The sequence below is a fragment of the Alnus glutinosa genome, chromosome 1 (genome assembly GCF_958979055.1).
Source record: "Alnus glutinosa chromosome 1, dhAlnGlut1.1, whole genome shotgun sequence".
Classification (NCBI taxonomy): Eukaryota; Viridiplantae; Streptophyta; class Magnoliopsida; order Fagales; family Betulaceae; genus Alnus; species Alnus glutinosa.
This window is the reverse complement of record NC_084886.1, coordinates 42,673,516-42,695,135: the sequence shown is the minus strand read 5'-3', so window position 1 is coordinate 42,695,135 and position 21,620 is coordinate 42,673,516. Positions and strand designations below refer to the sequence as shown.

General features: G+C 34.0%; 1 protein-coding gene and 1 long non-coding RNA gene across 2 annotated transcripts; one reads left to right on the top strand and one right to left on the bottom strand.

Annotated features, from left to right (window-relative positions):
- The first annotated feature begins 202 nt into the window (after positions 1 to 202).
- LOC133882461 (uncharacterized) lies at positions 203 to 7,075 on the top strand. Its single transcript, XM_062321650.1, has 10 exons — positions 203 to 475; positions 949 to 1,043; positions 1,849 to 1,913; positions 2,302 to 2,345; positions 2,777 to 2,854; positions 3,141 to 3,294; positions 3,538 to 3,714; positions 4,979 to 5,038; positions 5,157 to 5,271; positions 6,771 to 7,075. The coding sequence occupies exons 1-9, from the start codon at positions 345 to 347 to the stop codon at positions 5,265 to 5,267; spliced, it is 915 nt and encodes a 304-aa protein (XP_062177634.1). The 5' UTR covers positions 203 to 344; the 3' UTR covers positions 5,268 to 5,271; positions 6,771 to 7,075.
- A 2,344-nt stretch (positions 7,076 to 9,419) lies between these two features.
- LOC133855756 (uncharacterized) lies at positions 9,420 to 10,082 on the bottom strand. Its single transcript, XR_009897617.1, has 2 exons — positions 9,938 to 10,082; positions 9,420 to 9,660 (listed from the first exon to the last, which is right to left on the bottom strand). It is a non-coding gene; the product is annotated as an uncharacterized LOC133855756 (long non-coding RNA).
- Between the last annotated feature and the right edge of the window lie 11,538 nt (positions 10,083 to 21,620).

Below are 21,620 nucleotides of genomic sequence, written 5' to 3'. Positions count from 1 at the left end.
TGTAACGATGCATGTATATTGTCTCGTACCCCAAAAGCCATATTTCGCCCACTCAGAAAAATATACAATTAAGAAGAAGACAAAGCGGACTTTACCACTTCAGCTTCAAGTCTTCAAGCAACGAAGGGCAAAATCAATTAAAAAAGAAAAAAAGCCACCTGGTCGAATATACAGACTTTGCACTGCGTACGCAAGACGCGCCCATTCGTGCCAAACCCGTCCCTCCGAGATATTAACAATTCAGTACCTGTGCAACTCTGTTCCTCACTCGCTCAAAAAGCTCAAACCAATTACCTCGCGCTTTATCTTTCTATTTCTCTTCGCTTTGAGTTTTTAGACCAAAAATGGAACACGGCCACGTTCCGACGATCCTGGTCACCAACGACGACGGCATCGACGCGCCAGGACTGCGAGCCCTGGTTCGCGCCCTCGTCTCCACGGATTGCTACAATGTTCAAGTCTGCGCTCCTGATTCGTGCGTAGCTATCTGCGTAATCTATGTGCCTTTGTTTGGTTATTATATTCATTTTTTTTGTTAGCTTAGGATTCTCGAAATTCTAAGCGCTGATTATTTTTAATTCCGGATTCGATTTTCGACGGTCGCATATTCTGTCAAGAAAATTGTACGGAAAGTCTCCCCTACCTACTGAGACGATGGCAATGTTGTAATTAACGAGGCTTCTGTTATATCGGAGTTTTGTTGTGCGAGTCTTAGTCCATGCCTGCGCGGCTTTGATTTTATAAATTTAACTGTTATTATATATTAAATGGCATCTCATGTGCTAGCGTGCATGGTAATTTGTATTGAGTCGGTGACATGATGTAGTTGTTTATTGGTGTCAAATAGCAGATATGTTGTTATCTATTGGTATGGAGATCCATTTGCTTGAACTGAGTCTTCACTGTGGATTCGTACGAGTCTTATATCTGTATTTGCGCCATTTTCAGGGAAAAGTCAGCTGTTAGTCATGGCATCACTTGGCGTCACCCACTCTCTGCCAAACGAGTAGATATTGATGGAGCAACAGCCTTTGCGGTTTCCGGTTTGTAGTGCTTTCCATTGATTTCATGTTCATTCACAACTTCCAGTATTCTCAAGGTTGAGCTAATATCATAGTATCTTCTTAGCCAGTGGATTCTGAACTCAATATCATTAGAAGAACATATTGAATCAGTAGACATATTATGAATTTTATGTAGAGTGTCAATTTTGATTATATAATATTTCTGTGAAAGGGTAGAGCGTTGTGATCATATTTGGAGTACTTTCCTATTGTTTGTCAGCTGGAAAGTAAATCTTTGTATTCTTCAGATATTTGTAGGAACTCATCACCTCAGGAGCTTAATCAATTTTTCTTGAAATCAGATTTTTTTTTTTCCAAATCTTCTTGCTTGTAGCACAGAGCAAGTGAGATTGAGGTAGTTGAGTGAAGAGAAGGGGATTAAGGAATATACTCGCATACACACACGCCCGCGGGAGCGTGCACACACACAATATGTATGTGCAAAATAAATTTGGTTCTACTGTAATGACCACCATAAGCCAAGAGCAATGCACTTACTTGATATCAGCTTTCAATTCATTAGTAGCGTAAAGCTTTGGGTTCTCAAAAAGACCAAACTGGTAGAGATTGTTGTGCTGTTTAAGATGTTTAGGCTAATTCTACCAAATACATCTGCAGAGTGTAGCCATAAGTTTTCTTTTTAAAATAATTTGATACTGGGGCACGATCCACCCGTTCAGACTACTAATAATTAATTAATATCTTCAATTTGAAGTATTAGTGCATTTCTTAGATACGTCTTAACAATTTTTTACAAGATTCAAGTTTTGCATATGATTTGCAGGTACTCCGGCTGACTGTACTTCTTTGGGAATCTCCCAATCACTCTTTCCTATTATTGCTGATTTGGTATATCTCTGGCTTAGTATGTGGTTATGGAAGTTTCATTGGTTGCATTGCTAGAGAGGACTAACTTATATGCTAAGATTGTTTTCCCCTTGTGATGCTTCCATCTGGCTAATTTCAATTTCTTTGTATGGAGGGCTTAAAACTTGGATACTGTTCTCTCTCTCTCTCTCTCTCTCTCAACTTTCTTGGACATCTCAACAGGGAGCTGCAATTATTAATCTTAATTTGATATTTGGATTGTTTTTTGGTGGGTAACTCTTCTGAGTTGGACAAAATGCTTGTGCAAACAATTGAAACTCAAACTAGGGTCCATTTGATTAGACATTATGGTAATTAAAGTTATTTTACTTTCGTGACTTGCTAATGTTTTTCCAATTTCTGCACACAGGTAGTCAGTGGCATAAACATGGGCAGCAACTGCGGTTATCACATGTTAGTCTTCTTTTGTGTCCATCTATTTGAAATTCTGGACTGTGAAGATTACCCTTTCTCTTTCCAAAGTTGAGTCCTTGTCAGGAAAAAAAGAAAGGGGAAGAAGAGGAAGGGACGAGAAGCTTCCCTTGCTTTAAGGGCTAGAAAAAAAAGGATACCTAAAAATAAAATCATGGGAAAAAAAGTTGAAGTGATTCTCTTATGATATTCAAGCACACCTAATCACAAGGAAACATGTTCTTCTGAAACTGTTTAAAAAGGAAATCAAGTGATTTTAGTCACATGAGATTTCAAAATACACCCATTATGACCTACTGTCTCCATTCAAGAAGCTAGTGTCCTTGCTGGAGTTCTGTTTATACAATGTAATTTTATTTCTTTGGCTGGGGTATGTTCATATGTTTATTGATTGCTTTTTTGTGGAACTGCAGTGTTTATTCTGGCACAGTAGCCGGTGCTCGAGAGGCCTTTTTCAATGGTTTACCTTCTGTGTCTATATCATATGATTGGTATGTAAGCACATGCATACGCCAATAGTCCTACATATATAATAATTGAAAAAAAAAAAAACAGGTGAAGAGTGAGGGAGAAAGAAAAGGAAAAAAACTGGGCAACCATAAACAGAGAGAACAGTGAGGGAGAAAGCACAAAAATAGAAAAAGAATAAAAAAAGGCCATATTATGTTTCATCCAAGAATTCTTTCAGCTGTTTTACGTTTCACCCTTAAATAATCTCACAACCATTATATGAGTGTTTTACCTCTTATATGAGTGATTTGTGCTCTTGACGTTCAGGGTTGGGGGAAAGAGTAACACTCATGACTATACGCTTGCTGCTGAGGCCTGTTTACCAATCATAAGTGCAATTCTGGCTGAGATCAAGAATCAGGCTTATCCTCAAAGATGTTTTCTGAATATAGATCTACCGACAAATGTTGCTAGTCATAAGGTATATTTAAACTAGTTGTGTGCATAGCCTTATCATTCTAACGATAGTAGCATATCTAGAAGGTTGAAGAAGGGGCTAATCTTGTTACTCACTTGCAGTTAATTCATTTAGCTTTGAGTCATCAATTTGGGACTGCTTGGATTATATTTGATGTTTTCATGATAACAATGGTAGTGTTTTGTTATGCTTTGATTAAAATGTGGTTGTAATGTTGTTTTGGTTTGTCTCATGCACCTCGAAAAGGGGTATAAGCTGACTACGCAGGGTAAGACTATATTCAGAATGGGATGGGAGCAAGTTACTTCTAACGTGCAAGGAGGGAAAATGTTATCAACTATGACCATGGAGGCTAACTCAGAAGGATCAGCAGAAACTGAAACTTCAAGTATATCGCCAGAACATCTTTTGTTCAAGAGGGAAGTATGTTCTTTTCTTTATCCATCAGCCTCATTGTCCAATTATTTTACTAAGTTGATCTTTACTCTCATATTCACTGGACTCTTCTGCATTTCATTTCTTACCATTTTTCCGTTTAAAAGCAAATGTGAATATTTCACACTTAACCCACTTCCATGTTGCTCAAAATTACTTTGTTATTAACCATCCTGAACAACAAATTCAAAAGTTAATCAAGATAGTTACTTGCCAATTTCACCAACATAACCCAAAAACTCTATTGGCCAAGCCTTTATAGACCTGCAAACATAGACTTGATCAGGCTAGTTCTAGTATTTATCACTTTTCTGTAATCAGGATGTTCAAAAGTTAGGAACTCAGAAAAAACAGACGCAGCATCGATTGGAAAAAAAAGGGTGGGGGGGGGGGGTGGCTTCATCTGGTTGTTCAGAGCAGAAGTTTCAATATTTTCATCATGAGTATTTTGCCTTTCTTTCCTCTACTTGATTTTCAAATCACGAGTTTATTGAGAGAGAGAAAGAGGAAAAACCACTTTACTATTATTGTGATTATAATTGGTATTGTACCTTTTATTGATGAAGATGATGCTGTAAATCGATAGTTTTAAACTGAATGACTTCGTGGCATAATGTAACTGGCTGCAGGTCACGTGAATCTCACATGCTTTAATTCCATTACCTCCTTTAGCCATTTTCAATTGAATATAGACCATGAGTAGTTAAGTGTTACTACTTGATCCACAAAAGACTTCCATGTTTCATGGAGTAAGGTTCAAGTGTAAATTCCAAAAAGTAAAATGTCAGCACCAGTGCCTGCTAGTAGAAAAGGAGAGAAATACAAAGCAATTCCAGGAGCTCCATGTTCATCGACAGAGGAAGCCATTTACAGAAATAGTGGCCCTAAAATTCCACCCACCTAGTATATCTATAGGAAATGATTGCGTTTTGAGGAAGAGAATGAGATTCTGTTGGATGGTGTATATTACATACCTTGGTACCTTGGTTCTTGTAAAATTGCTGATCCATATCTTTTCATCTAATGACTAATGCTTTTGGATGCAACATGATTAAAACACTTAATTGAAACAGAATGGAGAATAAAATTAGATTTTGGGTTACTTATTATAAACATGCAGGAAACTTATTGTGTTCTTTTTCAAAAAACCGTATTTCAGAGGACATCAATCTTCCTGCTTTTTTTTTTTCTTGATTTTGAGCATTCCACTGTTTTCTGCTTAAAATTTTGATTCCAGTTTTTGACTGTATAGGTGAGGGGTGTCCAACTTGACGATGATGATACAGACTACAAATTTCTTCAGGAAGGATATGTATGTAGATTTGGTTGATAAACTTTATCTGCATAATTTTATTGCAGCCACATTAGCTTTGCTTGGTTAAAAGCTCTATGCAGGCCACCACTAACTTGATATCGTTATTTTATTTCAGATTACCGTCACTCCTCTTGGTGCCCTCTCGCCTGCTGACAAAGACTGCCATGGCTTCTTTCAAGATTGGCTGCCAAGTGTGGTTGGATATCCCTCTTCATCAGCCTTATGATGTGGTAAGACCCTCTGCAGCCTATATAAATTTCCTTTTACATCTTATTGAGTGAACAGCACTATCACATAATCACTTGTAAATGTTTGCTTGTCATACTTCATAATGCATCCGTATTGGTAGAATTATGTAGGTTTCATGTGTTTGCTATTTATTTGATAGCTTGATTCTAAAATATCTGTAGCGTCAGCGGTAGACATACCTGTCATCCCATTCAGCCCAATCATTTCATGCTGAATAAAACTTTATAGGTTGTTGGAGAATGCTATTTTACACTTGAAGTGGTAGGAGAAATAGTACACAGTGCCCACGGGGGACAGTGGGGGCCATACCCCCCCCCCCCCCCCCCCAAAATAAAAGTGAGAAACTCCCTAGCCCTCTCAGAAAAAGTGAAAAAAGTTTCCCTTGGTCCCACCAAATTTTAAAAATACCCCTTCCCTTCAAAATTTAGAACAAAAAACCCCTCTGGCTCCCCAAAAAAGTTTAAAATATCCCTAAATGTCTGAAAAAAAAAAAAAGGGGTCCCCCTGGAATCCCAAAAAAATTGAAGAAAATCCCCTCTAACTCTACAAAAAAGCTGAAGAAACCTTGTAACACCTCTAAAATTAGAAAAACCCCCAATAACCCTAAATCGAGAAAAAAAAAAAAAAAAAAAAATAAGAAGAAGAAGAAAAAATGAAAAAAAAAAGAAGAAAAAAGATAATATGTGAAACGAAAAAAAAAAGAAATAAAAACTTCACTTGACTCCTTGAACTTTCATTGCTTTTGTAATCATCCCCCTAAAGTTAAAAAAACTCTCAATTTTGTATATTCAGCTTTAAAAAAGTTTGCAATGTCACTCCCACTCTTATTAGGATTTTACAGAAAATCCTAACAGAGGCCTTGAAAATTCTCAAATGACCCCTATTTTTTTAAAAAAAAAACATTAATCAAGCTTATTTTGTAATTTATAAATTTTACAAGGATATACAGGTCATTTCACCCCTTTGCCATCTGATTTAACTCCAAACCTTAATGGAAGGGGTGACATTGTAAACCTTTTAAAGTTTGATACACAGCAATGAAAGTAGTGAAGTTTCCCCTAAAAAATATTTAATTCTCTCCGCCCCCCTCCCCCCAAACAAAAGGTCGAGTGTTGCCTCTGCCACTGTTAATGCAGTATACCTGGCAACAGCTACTTAGAATGGTGACTTAGCTACTACTAAATATCAAGTCTTTACTGATAAGATTCGTCGGATAGTATTCTTATTTGTATGAGATTTAAAAATAGAGAAGAAAGAAAGAAGGGGTGGGGGGTTTAGAGTATCATATCTTGAGTTTCAACATAACTTTTTTTCCCTTTAATTTTCTCAACTTCTACATTTATCTCCCACAAAATTCTAAAATTTGCGTTTGATAGTTTAAATAAATGATAATGGAACGAAAATGCTGAATTATGCACACAAGCATTAGATGTCTAACATCATTCTGTTTTCTTTGGACAAAAAATGCTGAATTATGCAGGATTAGTCATTTTAATCCTTTTGAAAGGGCGAACTAAGCAAAGTACTGCTCAAATAATTCCTTTGGATTCTTCTTCCAGATGCTATCATTGTTACACTGCCTTCTAATTGCCAAACTTTGGTTGTATTTCTGCCGACACCACTGTTAAGAACTTCTGAGAAAGGCCTTTCTGAACCCATCTTTTTATGATTAAGTGGCAAGTACCCTTTTTCTTTAAGCTGTTACATTTCAATTGATTAGTTTGATAGCAACTCTGGTCGTAGCTTTTACTAGTTTTAATTCATGAATGCTTCCAAATTATTTCCCATCTCTATGAGATTTCCTAGTACGAAATTCTACTGACACCAAAATAAGCGACGCTAACGGTTAACTTGCCTGCATTTGTACTATAAATCATTCTGCTAGTTCATGACAGATTTTCCAAAATAATATAATGCTGTATTCTATGATGTATATGCAATAAGATGAGCACATGAATTGTTAGCATGACAGACTTTTACCCAACCCAGCTTTACAAGACATTGAAGGTTTGGGTTGGCGAAAGGCTAGAATTGTTGAATCGGTCATCAAAGTATAGCAAATTCAATTATACAGCTTCCAGAATGGTAGATAATGGCTTTTGAAGGTTCGTATCTTCTAGAGCTTCTTCAAGGTTTGAATTTGTCTATAGCACAAAGAAATGATTTTAAAAACTCTAAATGAGTTGGTACTAAAACACTACCTAAATCGCAGAAAGGTGAAATTGGTTTTCTATAAGAATTTTACCAAAAAGTTACATTTAACTGTTGCTTACAACACAACATAAAAGAATGGGATCCTCTATTTTACGTATAAGATTTTGTTTGACGGTATATATGTATCATGTTATTCAAAAATTTTAAATGATTTGGCAATATATAAACATTTAGATATATGAAATATAATCTAGATTATGAAATAGATCGTCTCAATTTCTAATAAAATAGAGAGGATCCTAATCTAGCAAAACATTTTAATTTCCAAGATCATGAAGTGTTTAAAATAGGTGTGGAAGAATCAGGAAGATAAAAGTGGTCATTCAGTAGAAGCATGGGGATGGCATAGATTTTCATAGTATGAACTTATTGGGTTCCTTAGGCAGGAGAGGATGAACATATTGGGTTCATATAGTTCGAAATCCACTATCTCGCTTAAATTAAAAATATGAAAAGAGTTTTCCTCTAAATTAGGTTAGAGGAACTTCTTTCAACCCAGTCTATAAAAATGTCATGTGTCCTTATGGATGTGAGAAGCATATGTATTTTTTTAATTGCAAGGACAAAGTTGGAAGAGCAAATACATTTTTAATCAAATTTCTTTCAACTTTGTCCTTGCAATTAAAAAAAAATGTGGTTCTCACATGCAAAGAGACAACTGGATTGGAAGAAATCTTTGTCCAAACACCATTAGTCTAACTGAAGTGTTGATTGGGTTTTTCTCAAAGAAAAAAAAAAAAAAAAAAAAATTAGTGTTGACTGGGTCAAACTCAAACGTCTCACAAATATTTTACAAAACTAATGTGACAAGGCTTAATACTTAATAGCTTCTTTATTATTATTATTAATTGGATGACCAACCTTTTCCCTTAAACCATGGTTTTCATAAAAGGTTATCAAGTCCTAATCTTATTCTAAGCGTAGATCCAACACTCGATTAGGAGATGCTAACGAATATTTATATTAATTTTGCTACATGAGCGCTCATTCTAAGCTATATTATTAGACAAAATCAAAAGTCATCTGTTTTTATTTTTTAATTTTTTTAATTTTTTTTTAATATATCCTTTAAGTTTATGGGTCCGTTTGTTTGTTGTCTGACCATTATAAATTTATAATCATTATATGTTTGTCCGTTAATTTCCATGGTATGTGTTCACGAGAACCTTTTCATTTATTATTAAAAAATGTCTAATTTCTAGAATGAAAATCAACTGCGTCATTGAGAATGCTTAAAGTTCGTCGGCAGACATGAAAATCGTGTCGGTTGTCCATCGATTCTATAGTTTTCGCGTGTCGGCTTCGAGAAAGTATCCTAAAGTCTATGAAAAGTAGGAATAAACTGCCACCTCAACTACTGGAAACTGACGAAGCAACAATAAGAAACTATTTCAGAAGTAGAAACAAACTACCCCTTTAGCCAAGTGCATCTAGATATAGAGTCATTATCTTCATTCTTCCCCCACCTCCCTCGCCACAAAAATAAAAATTAGGGACATAGAGAAATAGGCCATTAAGTTTCTAGCATTTAGAACATGTAAAAGAAAAGGCTCCTTCAGATTTAAACCCAAATAAAACGTTCTATAAACATTCAAAAAGACTCGTGTTGTAACGAGTGGCTTATATTTCCTTGAGAATAGAAAGTAATACGAGAGTATCAGTATAGTGGCCAATTGGCGGTACGGTACGTAAGACTTTGTTATAAATATGTTATGCTGTAAAACTCTAAATCATTATTGAATATAGCCGCACTCCTGTGAATGTAGGCACATTGTCGAACCACTTAAATCTGTATCTTAATTTTTTTCTTGCTCTCCCTCTTTTTCATTCCATGTTATTTATCATTGTTGTGCAAGATAACAACAACCCGAATGCTGAGATGATGACATTGAAGCAATTAAGAAGCCCAAAAACAAAGAAGAAAAGAAAACTTTTTATGTAAGTAAAAACGTCATAAATATTTCTCTGTACACCGGAACTGGACAGAAAAGAAAATTGTAAATAACTGAAACTTTCTCACATTCAACTCCGTGCATAAGAGCCCTCAGTTTTTGATGGCAAAGGTCTATGTGACTCCACTAGGATTGACCACAGTACATGCACATCTTCATAGGGGCAGGATTTGACATCCTCGTACAAAATGTATATCCCTCTTCCTGAAAATCCCAAGACAAAAAATGATGTAAAATACAGGGGAAGAAATGAAGCAATGCAGGAAATTGAAGAAGACGAAACAAAGAAAGCCCAGAGCTTCTGCCAGTGCTGCTGTGTGTGCGTGTGTAAGAGAGGGCAGAATAGAAAGGAAAGATGGCAATGTAAGAATAATACAGAAATCTCTAGCTGTGATGGCTTTGAAGCAGTAGCTAGGGAGAAAAACAGAGTCATAAGTATAAGCCTGAATTGAAATGAGAAGATATTGGCATGATCACTTACTCTTTCTCTGAGCTGAATGCATGCGAAACCACATCTTCTTCAATGGGGAGAAGAGCGATTGCAGCCACCCCATTAGGAGAAGTGGGTGTCTGGTGTAGGTTAAAAGAATGGGAGGAGTTTAAGACAAGGGGTAACTGTTGGTTTTGCTTAGACAAGGGTGAAGAATATTTTAGGTTACAATTCCTACGACATTTTAATTTACATTCCCTTGCAGACCAATCATGCGTATCACATTTTGCTCTTGGTGCAATGTCTCTGTCAAACCCATTTTGCCTTGTAGCAGAAGTCACCGCACCAATTCAGCAATTGTTTTAACACTTAATTCCCACCACAATCCCTTCTTAGCATATCCCCATTTTCGCTTAAAATAGTATCTGCCTGAAACCACATTTGGGTAATTTTTCCTTATTATATACGTTTTTGGATGGTCACACCCCCATGGGCAACTTTATTTTCTATTTTGGGTCATCTCGTCTTCTTAAAGAAAACACTAAGCTTCTTACAAGAGTCTCCTGCAAGGATCTCTCCTCCATAAGTCCATCTGTCCCATGGGGGTGCCTTAAAAGTGTTGGTGTCAGTTTGTCAGAGGTAGCTTGCTTGCTGATTCAATCGTTGGTTCACTCATAAATTTGGCATGTGATCATGCTGAAAGCTTTAAACAAAAAGAAGAAAGAAAGAAAAAAAAAAAATGCAAGATATTGCCTATTTCATGAACAAATTGGAACATTTTCCATAATTCAACATGAATAAAATACTGAGAAATGTTATTAGTATGATAATTATTAGGTTTTTAGTATCGGCAAATTCAATATCAAAACATATTTTGCTGTAAGTTTTAGGTTTATGGTTGGAGTCAAGATCACAATGTGGTTTAAGAAAAGTCAAGAATTGAAGTTTAGAAGGCTTTGGTTGAAAGATTTGTTGAAAATCGTTCCACCGAATCAATTCATCAAGTCTCGGTACTAAAAATTAAGAGGTTTGGTCAAAGGGCCGGTTGCTTCTCGTTCGAGCAAAGTGTTACACTGTGATTTCATACTTAAACCAGAGAGCTTTGGTCGAATGTCGGTCGATTGGAGAGATGAAATCCATGAAACCCTAAACGTTTGATCGAACAAACTTAAACCTCATTTGATTGAACTGGCTGCTGAGGGTTTTAATTGTAGACGACTTAACTTTAAAATACTAATTTTCTTTTTATTTATATAAGCATCATAAGCTACGACTTTCAAAAAACCTAGAGGTGATTTTTCATTGTTCTTGGAAAGGTTTCTAAACATCCTTGAGCCTTAAACAATTAAACCTTGTAGAAGAAGGCCAATTTTATACAAACTTTAAGCAATTAAACCACATAAAAATCTTTAGCTACTAGAGCTCTATGTTGCAATGGATGAGGTTCGTTTGTAAAAGTGATCCTTGAAGAAAAAGGCTAGAGGTTCTAGAGCAACTACAGTGAGAGGTGAACGGGGTCATTTGTCGGGGTTGCAAAATTGATTAACGAGTTACAAAAGTTTTCTGATCAAATAGATAAATTTGTAACACAAATCTTCTATGGTAGATACTTTTGAGGTTGGTTGGCCGGCCCTCATAGTAGTTTTACTTTTAAAAAGTTATTCAAAATGTTTTAATTTCGTCACCAAATCTATGTGTTGATTTTATTTTTTACTTATTTTGATTGTGGTGACTTTTAACTGTGGTAATTGGTTTAATACATAAATGTTTGGTAATTTTGTTTGTAACAACTTGGGGTTTAATTCAATAATAACAAGACATGCATTTTTTCAAAAGGAATTATTTTGAATATACGATATTTCCTTCTCTTTCGGTGGGCATTATACAAATAAAACATATAATATTAATCTTTATGCAATACTACAAATGAAAACCAAAATAAAAGCTATTCCTTCATGCAGCTTCATTTACAGTTCTTGTAATTAATTTTAGATGAACAATGATTTTGTCTTCCATTATTTTTCTTCTCTTTTTAAAATTGGTGGAAGTTTAAGGACAAATGTGGGTCTAACTATTCATTAAACAAGAAGTTAAGGAAAAATCTTAGGTGACCGATTTGATTGATAAAAAAAGGAATATAGATTGTCATTTTAAATCTATTGAACAGAAATTCCATGATAAATCTAAGAACTAATCTCAAGATACTTTTATTTATTTCAATAATAAACTTTTAAGACAAAAAGTGCATGGTTAATTAGAATCAAACAAATTGGTTGAAAAGAACAATAACCTTTTTTTTTTTTTTTTTTTTTTTTTTTTTTTTTTTTTCTATAGTTTAATTAGTTTTAAAAATATCCTTATAAATTTGAAAAAACTAAAAAACTGAAAAAATAAAATTAATTGTTTTTACAAATAAAAAAAATAAAAATAAAATGATGTCTTTTTTTTTTCTTTTTTTTTGGAAAAAAATTAAAAAACAAAAATTAATTGTCTTGGTTTTTTATTTTATCTACTTATTTTTAGATTTTTGTTATAATTTTTAGATTTTTATTTTATTTTATAAAATGTATTTTTGTCATTGGAGGGATATTGACATTGTTTTGATAGTTTGTGGGAGGATATTAACAATAGAGTGGTAGTTTGAGAGGAGTATGTGTACTTTTCCCCTATATATATATATATATTATCAATTTATCATTGTCAAATTTTATACGAGGATGAGACATCCCTTTTTTATGCTGATACGCGATTATGAATGCACACGATCCCAACATAACAGAATTTTATTTTAATAACGAGGAGAATCCTGTATGCACAACCTGCAGATTAAATGTGGTACAATATTAGTAAATGAGACAATATTGTACATCTTTTGTACATCACTTTTTTAAATCAACTATTGGATCTGCAGAATCCACATTTGAATCTCTGTGGGTCCTACAAATTCAATTGTTGATTTAAAAAAGTGATGTACAAAAGATGTGCAAAAATCATTTCTCTTAGTAAACCCTAGACACCTACCAGTCAAAAATTGGATTAACATAAAACCTTAAAAAATTAAAATCCAAACAATACAAGAAAAAAAAGAAAAAAGAGTTGGTGTAAATTGAATTTAAGTGAAGCTCCATACTGTAAATTGAATTTCAATTATTATTTCTTTCATTTATATTTAATTGGGATAGATTGAAGGCTTTGAAGCTCAATACCTCCAAATACTTAAACCAAATCATTTTTGATTGGTTGAATTGTTTGGGCTAATAATTTAGTGAGCTTCTAGATCTGCAAAAACAGGAATGGACCAAGGCTCATAATTTTGGGCTGGTGACTTGGGTCAGGTGATTATCCCAAATACTGTATAAGATTGGTATTCTCAACGAGCCCAGCCACATGTTCAAGCGAGCCCAACTGAATGGTTAGGACCAAAACAATTTTAAAAGAGTAATAATATTTAGTAAATTATTATACGACTGTCATATAATCGAGATAATCTAGCCGTGAAAATTGAGATCAACCCTTTTTTTTTTCCCTTCACACAAGTGCTGATCCAAAGGTTAATTTTAACTGCCACGTCATCAAGTTGCATGATATTCATATATTCAGTCTATTATAATAATAAAAATAATATTAAAAAATAGATAACATAGCCCAAAATTACAATTTTTTTATTTTTTATTTTTATTTTGGGATCATCCCTCAAAGTGAGAAGCGCGGCTTTGGAAGTGGTTTAAGAATTTTACATTATTTATATTATAATTTGATGAAAAGTATGATAGAGTGATCTAATTAAAAAACAACAGAAACCCGAGGAATTGATTAGAAAAATTAAGAACCGAGCAAGTGAATTGATCATACGATTAATACCTTGGAATTAGAGAAGTGATTTACTAATTTTTCAAAAAACAAAAAAACCTTTATAAAAATTCTATCACTGTAAACATTATTGTTATCATAATACTTATGCATAAATAAAGTTATTCTATATATAGTTTGATTGCACCACCATTACTGGAAATAATTATTCTCATAGAATAGCTATTTTCCTAAAATGATGAATAATAATTCCGATAATTAAAAAAGGTAACGAATAGATATTACCCATAAATGAAATAGCTCTGAAAATATTAATTGTTTTCTTGAATCCAAAACAGAAAAAAGTGTTAGTCGTCTCCCATGGATGTCCGACCACTCCCGGAGCTTTTGTTAGGGTTGCTGATCAATACTGTTAAAGTGTTTCACATCGCCAAGAGATACATGACCTAGATACTTTATAAGTTATGGTGTCACATCCTCTCTCAATGAGTCTTTTGAGAGTGAGTAAGGCTTATGAACTTTTACATGGTATCGGAACAAGTTCCTTGGACGATGATGGGCATTTCCTTTCCGATGTTGAACACGTATTTAGCCAAAGTTGTCACACGTGAAGGGGTGTGTTAAAGTGTCTCACATAGCCAAGAGATACATGACCTAGGCACTTTATCAGTCATGGTGTCCTCTCCTTTCTCAAGGCGTCTTTTGAGAGTGAGTAAGACCCATGGACTTTTACATGTTATCAGAGCTTCATGACCTTGGACAAATGTTGTGCATTCCCTCTCATTGTACACATGTTTGAACAATAGTTCCACACGTGAGAGGAGTATTAAGAGTCTCACATTGCCAATGTATACCTGAGTTGCGAGCTTTATAAGTCTTGGACAAACTTCTTCCCTTAAAGTGTCTTTTGTAGAAGAGTAAAGTTCAATGGACTTTATCAAACACTAAGGGAGACGACTAATACTTTTCTTTTTGGGTGCCAAAAAAAAATATAGTTTTTTTTCAAAAATGAATTTTAGAGTTATGACACTTTAAGAAATTTGGTTAAAATATGATTCAATTCTAGTTAATAAAATTGATCATTCATTTATTGCCACCAAACAAATAAAAAAGAAATGACAACTTCATTTCAGTTTCTTATATTCCTAATAATATTAATTTCTTATTTTTAAGAGAATGAACATTCTAATATATCAAACGTACCCATAAAAATAATGGTGCCTGGTCCCTTAATAATAACAATGGGGAAAAAAAAAAAGGGTGTAAAAACAATACGCTAAATTACAACATGTTGTATTTGATGGTGTTGGCAAAAGACAATCCGTATAATTTATCGCAGGCCCATCAAACCTGACCAGAGCTTTGGACCCGGTCCATCCGCATGTCCAGAGGTATACCAGTCCAAAAGTGAACTTGACAAGGTGTGCAGTGACCGTCGGATCTTCACAACATTTTACATCATTTTGTGTACGTACCACATAATGCATCCAAACCGAGACACCCAGAAGTGAGATACTCCCTACTCCCAAAGTTGAACCTCTGCTTCTTAAGCTATCATGTTGTCTATATTATTGTTAACATCCATTGGTGCTGACTCACGTTTAGGACATCAATTATTTTTCTGAATAATGCTTACGTATTTCATTGTATTGATATGACAATTTTATTAATTTTTTTATTTTTTTTTTAAACAAAAATTAATTCAAGAATTAATAGACACTACCGCATTAGCTCGACCAGTGTGATGAGTTGTACGGTTTAACATTACTCATTATTATTGATATCGCATCTATGCTAGAAGTCTGTTTTGTGTCCCTTCAATAATGATATGACTTTTAAAATCATCATTAGGTTTGTGATTGATCATTATTGAATTTTGATCAATAATTAAGGATGCTCGATTGTGTGGGACTTTTAGCTCGTGTTGTGTATGCACAAAGAGTATCACACTATCATCCGTTAGTTTTTAATTTTTTAATATGGTTTGATGGAGACGGCCACATTAGCATATATATAGTAAAAAGGAGATACACGTGGAGTGTGCAGTATTACTAATGCACAAATGCAGGACATAAGACAAAGCTATATAATGATATAGATGTTCTTTAAGGTGGGGTTTGATCTTGACAAATAAGATTTGTTATGAACAAAATTAATTACTGGCTGAGGGGGGAGGCCAGGAGGTTGATCGACATCACAAGGTTAAGGACTAAGCAAAATATTATGATCTCATTGTTACCATTCATAACAAGAAACATTTTGTTTAATAATTAACTTGAATATCATACAACTTGTTGTCTAATCATGCAGTCATTTCACCGCCTTCACATAAAGTTTAAAAAGCCTAAAGGCAAAATTCAATTATCAGCTACACTTTTACTTGAATTAGTGTGTTCTACTGTAATTTTCTCTATCACTCTTTATTCTTTTATCCTTTAATCTTTTTTTTTTTTTGGGGGGGGGGGGGGGGGGGGGGGGGACAAGAATCTTGGTTTAAACTTCAAAGCATGGATTTTAAACTCTGGGTATATGTTGTGGCAGTTGGAGGAACCTGTCCTGTTCAAATTTAACCTAACCAAATTAGGTTTACATTCACCAATGAAGCAAGCTTATTTTAACTACTGATAGCGACAAAATGTATTAAAAAGAAAAAAAATCAGAGCCTAACAACAAACTGAGATAAAATTTAAGCTGTCTCAAATAGCCTTTTGTTGTATTAAATTATGAATTCTGCCCAGTAAATATGCACTTCCTCTACATTTAGCAATCCCAAAAATGCTCACCAATTCGTAACATCGGTAATTAAATAATGTATGTGGTAAATTGTTGGATAGATATATTAACAGATAGAAATACAAATTACAAATGAGTAATGCATTATTCACATTTATTTATCACACATGTTTTATATAGGTTAATATAACGTATTTTAATTAATTAATTAATTAATTAATTAATTAATTATTATTATTATTATTATTATTATTATTATTTTTTTTTTTTTTTTTTTTTTTGTGTTAGTCATTTAAAAATAATAATAACAACATATGTTCCTCTCAAAATATAGGCAATTTGTAACACCCCCAAACCATTAATTGGAATTTGGCGTAATTCCTCCCATCTCTGAGTCCCCCCAAACTACTACAAAAAATGATATAAATACCATTCTTAAAAAATTTATAAAAAAGATACAAAAATACAAAAAAAAAAAAAAAAAAAAAAAAAGACCACTTGACCCATGCTGCAATCGGGGTTTTTTTTTTTTATTGCTTTTATTTTTGAATTTGTAGGGATAATTTTGTCTTTTAAAGATTTTTTAGGAGTATTTTTGTCTTTTTGTTGGGGACAAAAGGGATATATATATTGCAATTTTTTTTTTTTTGGGTAGTTTTGAGGTAACATTGCTTTAATTGATAGTTTGAAAAAAAAACATTATAAATCGTATTTGATAGTTTGAGAAGGACATTATAAATTGTCTATATATAATTTGAAGGAAGATTTGTGTACTTTCAAAAAAAAATCATTTAAAAAAAAATCACGGTAGCGGATGTTAATTATTTTTATTATTTTTAAATTACTTAGTTTATATTTAAATTGCACTTTTTTTGCTTTTTAAGTAGCATAAAATCTCTGTCCTATATATATATATTATCTCCTTTCTTTCATCATAAATAACATGAATAAATAAAATTATTCTGATTGTGAAACAGGATTCAACTTGGCCCTGATTCATTGGATAAATTGCTCATCTAGATAGTGGATAACCCTTTTTTTTTTTTTTTTTCCTTCTCAATGGCGGGCCATAAATCCATGAGTTGTGGTCAACATTGTTCATTTGTCTTTGTAACGGTCCCTTGAAGACAATAAAGTTGTTCTGTTTTGTTTCGCCAAAGTCCAATCCGAAATGATCCTTCGTTCCATCCGCAACTTGACGCGTCAGCAGCCTTTTCCACAACGGATACAGACAGACTGCATTTCAAAGGGTTAAAACAAACCCCATTAATTAATTAAACATACATATATATATATATATATATATATATATATTAGTAACAGAATTTTCTTTTCTCAATATTGCTTTCGTTTCAATGAAACTGATGATTGAAGAGCTCGGGTCGACATATCATTTCACTCTTGTCTCCATCGTTTTTCAACCAGTCCACGTGTCGTCTTCTCAGTCGATCTCACCTCCCACTTAAGAAAATTAGAGTGTATATTCAGCACGTGACAACGTGGTATCATCTGCCGAAAAACTTTTTCTAGTGTTACTGTTACATGTGAACAGGTTTTCACGAGAATTTACTAGTGCAGTGGAGCCTCAATTGCAATTATTTTTGTGTAAGTAAAAGTGTAATAAATAATATATATATATATATATATATATATATATATATATATATATATATATAGACATTTCACATACCTCATGTTACAACCAACGGCACGAAAAGACCTGACCAATCACAAAAAAAAAGCGACTGAACTGCACTTACAATTTCAATTGTGGGAAAAACTTAAAATAGCTAGCGTCCAACTAGGTGAACAACTGGCTACACAATTTTGGAAAATTCTAATGAGAGATAAAAAGACGAGACGGGAAAAGCAACTTTTCCTTGTGATGATTGCTTTAAGATTTCTTTAATGTTTCTCTCATGAAAATAAATTTTTTACGACTCAAGTATAAAAATGATATGTATTTTTTTAAATATATTTAAAGTATATTAAATATATTTTTTTAAGAAATTTAAAAGCTAAAATTAATCCATTTTTTACCAAAACAAAATTTGCTAGAGGGGAACCATGGCCTCCACCGGTCGGTTCCCCTCTAGTTTTATTACTAACTCTATTATAAGCATATTTATTTGGAATAAGGAAACTGTTTGACTTTTATTAAAATTTAAATAGTTTAAAAAAAGTAGTTGCAAAGTCCATTTGCCTCGGACACAATATCTAGGATGTTGAGCTCATTTGTATGCGTCTCACAACCACTCTCTCTTAAGCTACTTGAATTTTTAAAAAATTGATACATCATAATTTTAGGGATATTAGTTCATTTATATATATGACCCCCTACTGAAGCTATTTTAAATCTATATATACACATCAAGAAATTAAATAGTCTTTAGAATTGTTTTTCTTATGTCTATCCTGGTCCCTGAATGATTCGAGCATAATTCAAAAAATTTGGAAATTGTTTTCTTGGTTCTACAACAAGATCTCAAAATTCTTAGGAGCAAAAAGAAAGAAAAAAAATAAATAACGGAATTTCTCACGGCCTTCAAGTTGACAATTAAACAGAAAAATAGCGAGAAATAGTGTTAGAAACAGAAATAGGGGGCCTGCTGGAATATTCATTACATTGTCTTGGAATTGAAGTGGCCTTGCTTAAAATTATCAGAGAAGTTTCACAGAAATTTCCAAAAGGACAAAACAATAATGCTACATATACTATTATTATAGTACTTCTTTCATATATATCCCTAGCTAAGTGGCTAGCCAGTAAAAAGAAAAAAAAAACTATTCTATGCCCACAAGTTCTGAAGTGCCCTGGTTTCATGTGAACGTACACGTACAATCCCTCGTTCTACCCAAATGAAGTTACAATAACCGACAAAAGCCAACCAGATGAATAGGCCAGGCTATTTGCTAGTTCTAGTTAAGTAAAATTTCATCATTGAGGATACCACTGTTCCCCTTTTCACCTTAATTTGCTTTTACTGGGGGAGAGAGAATGCGCGTGTGTACATAGAAGCCAGAGGGGAAAGCAATACGTGATTTTGAATTTAAAAGGGTAATGATTCAACCATCATGATAATTGGTTTAGCTACGATGGTGGTTTGTGGGGGTGCTGACTGCTGAGAACTGAGAAAGCACGTTGGGAGGGAGGGTGTCGTTTCAAAATTTGAAATCCCTAAAAATACTTAACAATAAAATAAAAAAATAAAAAAAAATAAAAAGATTTTTTAAGGGTAGGTGAGAACTGAGAAAAAGGAAGCAACTTCAGTACACTTGGCCACTTGGGCCACGTGGGAGGGTTGTCAAGCAACAGTATCATAACCCCCAAAGTCATCTCATGCCCAACTATACCAACCTCTCACACACACACACACACAGAGTCTTGAAATATCAACACATTTGAATATTCACACAGAGAGAGAGAGAGAGAGAGAGAGAGAGAGAGAGAGATAGAGGGATGGTCACTTTATCCTTTTCACATAAAAAGAAAAAGAAAGAAGCTTAGGTAAAGAGAAGAATCTCGTCCACATTTGAATGGGGACAAACGAAACAAATCTTTCACTAAATACCGCCTTTGTGTTGTTATTTTAGTTGCAACGATAAAAAGCTTACAGCTTTAGCTTTGGGAAGTTCAACTTACCAGCCTAAACTCCGCTTTGGCTATGCCTAATCCCCCTCTTTCTTTAGTTAAGCGACGAGTGTTTGCTTTTTAATTGGGTGGGGAGGTTTTTTGACTTGGGCTTTCGAAATTGGGCAAGCGGCCATTCCTAGACAACATAGTTACATGGTACTCCTTATTTTATTTTTATTTTTTCAGAATATTAGTACGAGCTAAAATAAGGTGTGAGAAATATTTATATGGCTAAAAGTACTTGACACGTGGAGAATGTCCTGGACTTTGTGGGTCTTTGCCGAGCAGAGAGGTCTCCGCCGTAACCACAACGGACTTGGACTTTAATGTAGAGAGAAAGAAAAAATATATATATATATATAGCGGACGACAAATATCAAGGTTTTGACTAATGGGACTCTGTGTGTGTTCGTGTCATGTGTTAATGTGCAATGGCTCATGTTTTTTCGACAGCATTCATCCTCCGCCCACCTCCATACTCGAACATGTGATTCAACAGTTCGTGTCTCAGCACTTGTTATCGGGCGTACGTATTTTTATTTCGTGTTCAAAATTAATGAGCTGTTATTTTTATTTAACTTTGCTTATTTTTTTCATACATACCTTTATTTGTATTATTGCTTTTAATGCTAATTTAAAATTAATAAATCTTGAAATTTTATGGCCCCTTTGTATCAACAATAAAATCATAAGGTTTAACTGAAATTAAACACGACTCTTATGTTGAGAGTCTCATTGTCACGAATATCCTACAAATTTGTATAACACATATCTAATATGTTACCTCACAATTTTATTTTATTTTTTATTTTTAAAAAGGAAACAAGTAAAAACAAGACTATTTTGTTGACAGCACAGGAAAATTTATATCCAAACAAAATGTGGCCAACCGATGTACCCGAAAATACTGTGCTTACATTCATTCATACGTCTGATTATCCCGTAATATCCGCTCACATGTTCGGTTTTTTTTTTTTAACCTCATTTTCTACGAATTTATCATTGTAATTCCTAATAAATTGACCGAGACAAAATGTACTATCTTACATAATTACACCAAATGCCATTGCAGCCTTTTCACTGGGAGTCCCACAAACAATCCCCACTTACCATTTCATAAATGAGGTGTACAATATCAAAGCCCTCTGACTCAGCGTCTAAAACATGGGTCGCTCAATGAGGAAGGTAGGAAACTCTCGTTTTGCCGAACGAACTGTGAACATTAAATGCGTGTACTGAAAGAACCCAGTAAGACGAGCAGAAGAGGGGCAAAAGGGGAAAGTAATAATGTGGGTGTAACGGGTTTTGGCAGTGGGGCTGGGCCCATTGACGTTTTCCGTTACGAATCGCTATCGCACCATCTTCACAATCATGTGTTGCAGTGTTGGCATTGACCCAAGCACTGTTGACGTTGAAAGCCTTTATTAAAAGCTCGCATGTTTTAGTGTGTAAATAACGGCGTTAGTAGCCGTCGTTTGCTATAAATACGGTCTGTTATCCCTCACTTTTTTTTCAACTAATTATCTCAGCTTCAATCCCCCCCCCTCCTCTCTCTCT

What these genes read in the sequence shown, in the direction of transcription:
- LOC133882461 (XM_062321650.1), top strand. Translation starts at nt 345, where the DNA reads ATGGAACACGGCCACGTTCCGACGATCCTGGTCACCAACGACGACGGC. An exon ending in TTCCTATTATTGCTGATTTG is followed by an intron (nt 1,914 to 2,301) that starts GTATATCTCTGG and finishes TTCTGCACACAG; the next exon opens with GTAGTCAGTGGCATAAACAT. An exon ending in GTGTCTATATCATATGATTG is followed by an intron (nt 2,855 to 3,140) that starts GTATGTAAGCAC and finishes CTTGACGTTCAG; the next exon opens with GGTTGGGGGAAAGAGTAACA.